The 9,741-nt window shown below is 50.2% G+C and overlaps 1 protein-coding gene across 1 annotated transcript; it reads left to right on the top strand.

Annotated features, from left to right (window-relative positions):
* Nucleotides 1-8,433: 8,433 nt before the first annotated feature.
* On the top strand, nucleotides 8,434-9,536 carry LOC124663355 (peroxidase P7-like). The gene is made up of 2 exons (XM_047201069.1): nucleotides 8,434-8,655; nucleotides 8,772-9,536. The coding sequence occupies exons 1-2, from the start codon at nucleotides 8,434-8,436 to the stop codon at nucleotides 9,534-9,536; spliced, it is 987 nt and encodes a 328-aa protein (XP_047057025.1).
* Nucleotides 9,537-9,741: the final 205 nt, after the last annotated feature.

Raw genomic sequence — 9,741 nt, 5'->3', positions numbered from 1 at the left:
CAAAGGGGGCGACAGAGAGCAACACGCCGATGAAGACAGAGTCGGCAAAGCGCGGTCATAACCACGTGAAGAGGTCGCGAAAGTCGATGTAGAGCGGCAGGACGACGTAGACGGAGTCGACGAAGCGCGGCCATAACCGCGGGAAGAGGCCGCAAAAGTCGTAGAGCGGCGGGCCAACGTAGACGAAGTTGGCGAAGCACGGGCATAGCCGCATGAAGAGGCCGCAAAAGTCGATGTAGAGCTGCAGGCTGAGGGAGACAAAATCGGCGAAGCGCGGCCAGAGCCGCGGGAAGAGGCCGCGAAAGTCGGTATAGAGCGGCGAGCCGACGTAGACGGAGTCGGTAAAGCGCGGGCAGAGCCGCGTGAAGAGGCCGCAAATGGCGACGAAGAATGGCTAGCCGTCATACACGGAGGCAGCGGACAAAGACCAAGTACCGAAGGGAGGCCCAAAGATAAGGCGGGATCAGCGGAAGAAGACATCGGATAACAACAGCCGACGACAGTATTTTTTTATAAATCTCAGATCGAAGTCAACGGATCCTGGCGCTCGAGGAGAGCACGGGCGCTGAGCACGGGCGCTGGAGGAGAGCACGGGCGTTGAGCACGGGGGCGGATCCTGGCGATCTCCGGCGGCCGGAAGAGCAGTTCCCGGTGGCGGCCGGAGAAGCAGTTCCCGGTGGTGGCGCGGAGCAGGATCTCCGGCGGCTGTCGATTGCGGCGACGGAGGGCGTCAGACGGAGAGCAGCACGGATCGGGCGGGCGTCGGGCAGGGAGATCAGCTACGCGCGGATCACGCACGGGACAGCTGGGAGATCGACGCGAGCAGATGAGCAGGGGAGAGATCGGGAGCCAGGGGGCGTCGGGCAGATGAAGTCAACCGGCACGGAGAGAGAAACTGGATCGGCCGGAACAAGCTTGAACGTCGGCCGTACGGACTAGAGGAGGAGGACCAATTTTTGCTCTGATACCATGTTAGCGCAATATACTTGTTGTATTACCAGGGGGCCAAAGGCCACAATATATAGTACATGTACATGTGCACATATGCAGAAAGCCCCCTAACATAGGGAGAAACTACAATATACATATATATACATGTAACAAGAGGATCGCTTGCATTTGCATACACAGACAACAATCAGTCGCTAGAAGTCCTGCCGGCCCCGTGTCCGTGAGATGTGGCCGTGGCGTCGTGCCTACGGGCTGCCGGTGCGGCGACCCCCTGGCCGACCCCCGGTTTCCGGCGGCGGCGCGATTCCCCTATCCTGCTCTTCTCCACCACCTCCCCCCCATACGCCCTCCATTTTGTCCAAATTCCTATACCTAGTGAGGGGACTCCATGGTTTCTGTCGAGATAGCAGAGAGGAACAACTAGGGAACCGCAGACAGAAAGGAGGCTAAGCGAAGGCCAATGCGTGTTGGTGGGCTGGGCCATAGATGCACAAGCGTTAATATTTTTTCTGCAAAAAACCTGGGCGGGCCATGGCCCAGTTTGGCCTCAAAGGAGCTCCGCCAGTGCCCGTCAGCAGCACATTGAATTTTAATCTAACTGTCGCCTACCTCGCGATGGAAGTTATTGGCGCGCAGCGACGGTGTAGTTCCCGCAGAGGCACATCGAAGCGTCTCATCGCCGCCTAGCTCTGAGTGCCGGCGTTAATGAGCGCCACCGCTCCACCGCCTCCCTCCGGCCTATAAAAATGGGCCGCCTCTCATCGTCCCTCTCACACACAAACCCTAGCACCTCTCTCCCCAACCCTAGCCGCCACCATCTGAAGAGTCGACGCCATGGCTGTTAGAGGCGGAGGCCGAGCTCGCGGCCGTGGTTGTGGTCGTGGACGCGGCCACGGCAGAGCTGCACGCTCGCCGTCGCCTGCGACGCCATCGTCGGACAGGCAGGACGAGGAGGGGCCCGTGCTGTTTGAGTTCATTGTCGTCCTCAAGGGTGACCCACACGGCATCCAGAGGCTGCCGGATGACTTCGCCGACTTCGTCGCCGACGACGAGCGCCCGGGCTCGCTGCATCTGCAGGAGGATGGCTGCCACTGCTGCCGGTGGATCGTCGACGTGATCTACGACGCGCACGGCAAGATGTACCTTCACATCGACTGGGAGAAGTTCGCGCGCTACCACCGCCTCGAAGCCGGCTTCATGCTCGTGTTCTCCTACTTCGGCGACAGGGACGTGAGCGTCAAGGTGTTTGACGAGACGCGTTGCCGCCGAAACTACCACAGCGACATCGCCGAGGAGGACGACGACTGAAGAGTGTTGTTTCTTCGCAGTGAAAAAATGCACGAAGGTTTCTGGATGTTCTTCCTCGGAAGAACCAACAGGGGCACCCTCACCAGCTGGATTTTCCAGTTTGGGTGACTGGGTGTGCCCTCGAGTGTTCTTTGTTGGCAGCGAACACACGAAATCTTCGATGCCCGGTCTAGTTAGGTTTAATTTTTTTGCAATCTTTTATATTTGTGTCAACCATGGTTCAAACTATGCATTAGTTTGTGGAAAACGATGTTCCAAACTATATCTTCATGTAAACCACCACGTTCCCAATTATGTATTAGTTTGTGGAATATTTCTTCTCTTTATTGAAATAAAAATGCAAAAAAAGTATTTTAATGTTTGGGGGCGGCGTTTGGGGGACGTGGCTGGGTAGCGACGTCCAAACGCGGCACGAACAAAACACGTCTCCCAAACGCTCGATCCGGGGCGCTTTGGGGGACGGTTTGGGGGACGCAACTGGAGATGCTCTAAATGCCTCCGACCACTACTACTGCGGTGGCGCCAACAACACCAAATTTCCCCCAACCCCATCCCGGTCAACTTTTTTTAAAGTTCCCTCACTGTGTTTTTTTTTATAATATAAATTATTCTACACAAGGCTGATGCTAGAGGACATCATCATCATAAGAAGAAAAGAAAAACAGGCCATAACCCTCTAATCTAAAGCTAAGTCTATACAAAATTGTTCAGACCGGTGGTAATCTAAAGCTAAGTCTATAGAAAAAAATCTGGTATTGGTTTCACTTCAATCGAAGTTTTCTAACTCAAGTTCGCATTTTCGGTATTGGAGGTTTTGCCGGTTTGTCTTTTATAGATAAGTTAAAACTCTCTTCATTTAGTATTATCTCCCCTACTCGACTATGATGGTTATATGTAGGATCTTGTATAGATCTTTCTTGTGATTCCAACGAGTTCAAGATCATCAAAACTGGAGTCTGAATGCAAAAGGTATTGAAGTTTTCGTACCATGGGGTCCAGTGCTTTTCCTTGGGCGGTAGTACCGGTCTACTTTCGGAAATAACATTTCCTGAGTGCTGAGAGCAATTTCGGGCGCTCGGTACTTCGGGTGTGTGGGGGGGGGGGAGGGGGGTCAGTATTACCGCCCGAAATGTACGGTGAAAGATCGAGATGTCGCCTAGAGGGGGGTGAATAGGCAATTACAAACTCTTACGGATTTGTCTTGTAAGAATGCGGAATTAAACTATCGTTTAGTTTACAAGCACAAACCCTAAATATGCTAAGCTCAACTAAGTGTAACAATAGCAACTAGAGCTAAGCAAGATAGGCACAAGATATATGTAGCACAAGTGATAGCAAGATATATGTATTTCAAGCACGATGGCTATCACAAGGAAAGAGAGCTCGGGTATAGAAATAACCGAGGCACGCGGAGACGAGGATGTATTCCCGTGTTCCCTTGCTTTGCAACAAGGTACGTCACGTTTGGAGGAGTGGAGGTCCCACGAAGGATTCCCCGCGCCACGAAGGCTCACCCTATTCTCCGAACCACACCCACGAAGGATAATGGCCCTTTCCTTATGGTTAGCTTTTCCTCCGCTCCGGAGATGGCAAGCTCCACAACCACCTCACAAGCTCCACGAAGGAGAAGCCCGGGCCCCTTCACAATCTTCCACGAAGAGATCACCGGGACACCAACCAAGCCAACTAGGAGGTCACCCTCCAAGATTAACAAGCTCACGGTCTCTCACTCGAACAAATCGTGGTGGAGAGCTCAACACTATGCAATGATGCAAAGCAAGAACACCGGAGGTGTTCAAGTCCTTCATACTCAAATCCCACCAAAGCAACGAATGCTAGGATGAGATTGGAGAGGAAGAACAAGGGGGAAAGTCAATCAAAGACTCCAAGATCTAGATCCCAAGAGATTCCCTCACTTAGAGAAGAAATGGTTTGGTGGAAGTGTAGATCTAGATCTCCTCTCTCAAATCCTCAAGTATGAGCAAGAATGGTTGGAGGAATCAAGGGAGAGAGCAACTTCTTCAAATGCAACAATGGAGGTGAGAGAAAGGGGAAGAAGTGCTTGCTCAAGGTGGAAGAAAGGTCTATTTATAGCTAGGAGCAAATAAAACCGTTGGAGGAAAAAGACAAGAAAACGGGCAGAAAAACGGGCAAACAAACAGCCCAGCCGGCCAGCAGGCCGGCCGACCGGAGCCTGGGCTGGGGAGCCCGGTCAGGCGTCCGGTCGGACCGGCCCACCGACCGGGCGAGGCGGAAGAGGCCACTGAGCGGCAGAATGCCCAGGGGCGCGCGGGGTGCGTCGGGGGCGCAGGCCGCGTGGGCCTCCGGACGGAGAGACGGCCCGGTCAGATCCCGGTCGGACCGGGGAGGCTGCTGGGCCAGGCCGGCGCGTGGGCCGGATGGCGCCCGGTCCGGTTGGCGCCCGGTGCGGACCGGGTGGGCCGGCGTGCGGCCCGGCGGACCGGTCGCCAACCGGCTGCCCCTCTTTTCTTTTTCCTCTTTTTCTCCTTTTTCTTTTTCCTTTAATAACTAGAGCTCCCGAACTCCGATTGACTTGAAACCAATTTTGTTGGAAAGGTAACGACGAATAGAACACCAAAAAAAACGGGAAATATGGAGACTCCTCACAGAACATTTTTAGATGATTTTAGAGAGGGAGTCTCCCACCGTCAAGAAACGGTGAAGACGTCCAAACTCGAAAACGCAATAGAATATGCATGCGGATTCCGTTTTCGATGAACTTGGGCTTGTTGTAAAGCTAGCAACAAGCTCAAGAACCTCTCACAGTGAAACACCAAGAAGCAATAGGGATATGCAAAGTATGCAAATGATTGAGCTCCCTAAGACGATGTGATCAAGTTACTCAACCGAAAGCCCCTCTTAATAGTGCGGCTATCTATCCTATAATCCGGTCTCCCAACAACCACCTTGAGACCGGTAAAAGGAAAACCTAGCAAGGCCATACCTTTGCCTTGCGCATCCCGTTTGATCTTGATGATAGCTCTTCAAGCTCCACTCAAGCCGGAATGCCTCACTTGATCATCGTCGCTTCGTGAAGACTCACAAATGCTCCCCCATACACCATGATGGGAAAGCTCTATTGATGCACATCTTCACATGTCCATTATCACCAAATGGACGGCAAGCTTCAAGCATGTGATCCACTTGAGATGCTCATCTTGAACTTGCCCGACTTAACCTTGTACCTTCTCATACTCTCATAAGATAGAGCATGGCTAATATTGAGTTCCACATAAGAACTCCATCTTCATTTCTTCTTCTTGATCATATCACATATGTATCTTCAAACCGATGATCTTGATGCCAATACACAAGGTATACCTTTATCTTCATGGCATCCATACTTGAATCCAACACATGGAATACAAGTAGTACCTATGGAATGTTCCTTCATATAAACTCAATGAAAACATTAGTCCATAGGGGTTGTCATTAATTACCAAAACCACACATAGGGGCAATGTACCCTTACATACGGAAGTACCCTAATTACGTATTCTCGACATAACGAGCAAATTTCTCTTGCCCCATTTAGGCATCGTTTGGTTGCAAGGGAACCCAGGGGTTTCCCTGTCCTTTCCCCAGGAAAGAAATACAAGGGTAAATCGGCCTCAGAAAAGCCCATAGACCCATTTGGTTCTCCACGACGTGGGGATATTTGGGTCCTTCCAATCCTTTCCCTGGGAGTAGTTTTCACCAGTCAGTAGGCCAGGCTGGAAATCCCTTGCTCGTTCGCTCAGTCTTTCATCGAAGGAAGCTGCGTCGTGGATGACCTGGAGCGAGAGGCAGCCCTCCCGAGCTCTGATCTCCTTGGAACCAAATGAAACAGGCAGATCTTCCCTAGAAAACCCGGGGATCCCCTGTGCCAATCAAAATTCTCATGAGGGATTTGCTACCCTGGATAATTCTAGCTTTGTCACCAAACAAGCCCTTAAGGGGGTCTTATTCCACAAAGTTTTCCAACCATTTGACCTCATATTTCCCCCATTGTTGACCTTCTTTGAGCTTGCTATCTGCTCAAGTCCTCCGTGATTCTTACACCTATTTGAGGAAAAAGAGAGAGGAGATCTGTATCTACAATATACGAATCAAAATCCCCTCTTTGTGATGGAATCCTCTAGATCTAGATCTTGGAGAAATTTCATGTTCCTCCTTCTTTTTATTATTTCTCTCTTATCCCCCAATAGCTTTAGTAGCTTTTTTTTTGGAATTTGGGAGTGAAGGACTTGAGAATCTTTGTGGTGTTCTTGTCATTGCATTATGTGCATCGATTTGAGTTCTCTACAGAGATTTGGTCTCGTGAGAGTTCATGGGTAATTTCTCTTGGGTGCTTCTACCTGGAGCTTGTACCTCTTGGGTTCTTGGAACCCTAGACGGCTTGTAGCTTAGTGGCGGTGTGGCCTTAGTGGCGGTGTAGCCTTTGTGGTGTTATGGCCTTTGTGGTGGTGTGACCTTTGTGGCGGTGTGATCTTGGTGGTAATTATTTGGGAGCCTCCAATTGTTGTGGAGTTTGCCTCAAACTTATGACCTTCGTGGAGTTTACTTAGGAGCCTCCAATTAAGTTGTAGATCTCACCCCAAGCTTGTACCCCAAGACTCGAAAAAAATCTTAGACTTGTAGAAAGAGTCCATGGGTATGTTGTATGAAAGTTTCAGATTTTTTTCATATCGCGTGTCCCGAAAAAAATATGCAAGTCTCTCCCAAAAAATATTGAGGACACGTGTCCCGAAACACCGCATCAAACGGAGACCGAACAACGCGACCTTTGGCAAAACAAGGCACACGTTAAAATCCTGATAGCTCTTGGCAAATAAATTATTTTCAATTATTTGCAACGCCAAGTTCTATCGCGCGTGTATTTTAGTTCCAAAATATTGTTGCCCACAATTTGCCTTTCAAAAAATCTTGATGCCTAACATCTTTTGCTGGGAGTCAAATGTTTGCCCTCTGCAGAAAATATATATTCAATTTTTTGGCAGCTCCAAAATTTGTCGCACGATGTTTTATTTCCAAAAACTTGCCACCTTGTTTGTTTTAAAGAAAAAAGGAAAAAAAATAGCGGCTAACCTTCTTTGCCGGGAGTCACTAATGTTTGGTCTCCGCAAACAATACATATTGGTTTTTTTTTTTTTTGACAAATTCTACGGCGGGATGGTTCTATTCCCAAAAGTTTGCCGCCTAGTTTGAGTTTCAAAAAATGGCGCTCAACATCTTTGCCGGGAGTCACGAATGTTTGCTCCGGGCAATGAATATATATATATATATATATATTAAATTTCCAGGCAGCGGCAAACTTTACGCGTGACATTCAACATCATGGCAAACGTATTCGACGCATGCATGGCCTCACGTAGAATCGATCATGCATGCATGCGCAGGTGTGTTGACACGAGACCACATCGATCCCTGGCTGGCCGACCTTCCAACACTCCTCCTGAATCCTGATCGAGCACGAGGACGCAGACACACCGGAGAGCTCGAATGACGACCAAGTGAATGTATCTGCCCATCTGCTGGTTGGTGTTCAACGCGCTAACGTGAGGTCATGAATGTAGGGAGTACAATTTTTCTCTGGAGGTAAACTCAATCTTTTTTTATCAGAACAAAGAAATAATAACATGAATAAAACCGGTTTTTTTTGAATTATATGAAAATCAAAGCAAGTTCGTGTGTCATCACCTGGAAACCCATGGAACTAGTCCTGATGCTCCATTTTGGCATACAAAGGATGTTTTATCGACCATGTCGACGAATCCTTAATTTTGTGCAAATTCAAGCTAAGTGCGTGTATTAGGTTGCCTGTCAAAACCTCCGCCTTTTGTTTTAGAGTTTCTTCCTGTCTTGACCTCGTCAGAATTCCGGCTAAGAAGCATGCACGAGGCTGCAGACAGACCGGAGACCTTGTCATTCGAACAACAATATTCAGAGCATTTGCACATGTACACGCACGTAAAAGAATGGAGCTGCCTAAGTACGCGTGGAGTAAGAAGGCATCACGTACGAACCGAACTCTATATAAGCTTGCTCCCGCTTCATGCTTCCCACTCATCCACTGCAACCGCGGTAGCTACTCACCCTCTCAGGGCCTCCTTTTAGTCTACACTATACAGCGATCATTTCTCTCATAACCTTATCATCGGTCTATCCTTAACAATGGTGGCGACCTCCAGGATCTCATCTTGGGTTGCACCGGCTCTGCTCCTCTTCGTCGCCCTCGTGCACACCACCGACGCCGACCATCTCTATGTAGGGTACTACGCAAAGTCATGCCCCAACGTGGAGCGTGTCGTGTCATCCGTGATGGCGAGCAGGGTCGGTAGTGGGCGGATGGCGCCCGCCGTGCTCCGCCTCTTCTTCCACGACTGCTTTGTTAATGTATGGCACCGTTCTACATATACTGACATACAAACTACTTCCTCTATTACATATGTTTCATTGTTTCTTATCGCTGATTTAGTATAACTTTATATTAAACCAATCATATTTGACAGGGATGTGATGCCTCCGTTCTCCTCGACGCGACACCCTTCTCAGAGAGCGAGAAGGATGCCAAGCCAAACGCGTCCCTCACCGGCTTCACCGTGATCGACGAGATCAAGGCCGCACTCGAGAAAGAATGCCCCGCCACCGTCTCGTGCGCGGACGTGCTCGCTCTCGCGTCTCGCGACGCAGTCACTCTCCTCGGTGGTCCGACCTGGAACATGCCTCTTGGCCGCAAGGACTCGCGCTTCGCCGCTGACAAGGAGTTCACGACGAAACATCTCCCCAGCCCGAACGACAACCTTGGTGAGCTCATCAAAATGTTCGGGGAGCTCGGCCTCGACGCCCGCGACATGACCGCACTCTCCGGTGCGCACACCGTCGGGATGGCCAACTGCGAGCACTACAGAGAACGCGTCTATGGCACCAGCGACACCGAGTACAACATCGACCCCTCCTTCGCGGACGCTAGGCGAAAGATGTGTCCGCCGCAAGGCTCCTCAGGCGACGCAGGCAAGGCACCGTTCGACGTTCAGACGCCCAGGAAGTTCGACAATGCTTACTACCGGGACCTTATCGCGCATCAGGGTCTCCTCAACTCCGACCAGGCTCTGTACAGCGGTGGAGGCGTGGACAGCCTCGTGGAGAGGTATGGTGCCGACGGCGATGCTTTCGGGAGGGACTTCGCCAAGGCGATGGTGAAGATGGGGAACATTCTTCCGCTAAAGGGATTGCCGACAGAGGTGAGGCTCCAGTGCTCCAAGGCAAACTATTGATGGCTCATTACCAAGTGATACCGGATTCTTTTATCAAATGTGCAGATTGTAACAAGTAATTGTATTTGTGTTGATTTATCTGCATCTTAATTTGTATATGAATTATTGATGTATCGACCAAAGTGTGCCATAAATGTTCCAATACATGTTTGTAAAAATTTGCTACAGGACACCGTTATTTTCTGGCGTTTGCCAAAACACACCG

Source organism: Lolium rigidum, chromosome 6 (assembly GCF_022539505.1).
Source record: "Lolium rigidum isolate FL_2022 chromosome 6, APGP_CSIRO_Lrig_0.1, whole genome shotgun sequence".
Lineage (NCBI taxonomy): Eukaryota > Viridiplantae > Streptophyta > Magnoliopsida > Poales > Poaceae > Lolium > Lolium rigidum.
The sequence above is the reverse complement of the archived record's forward strand: the minus strand, read 5'-3'. Positions and strand labels throughout refer to the sequence as shown.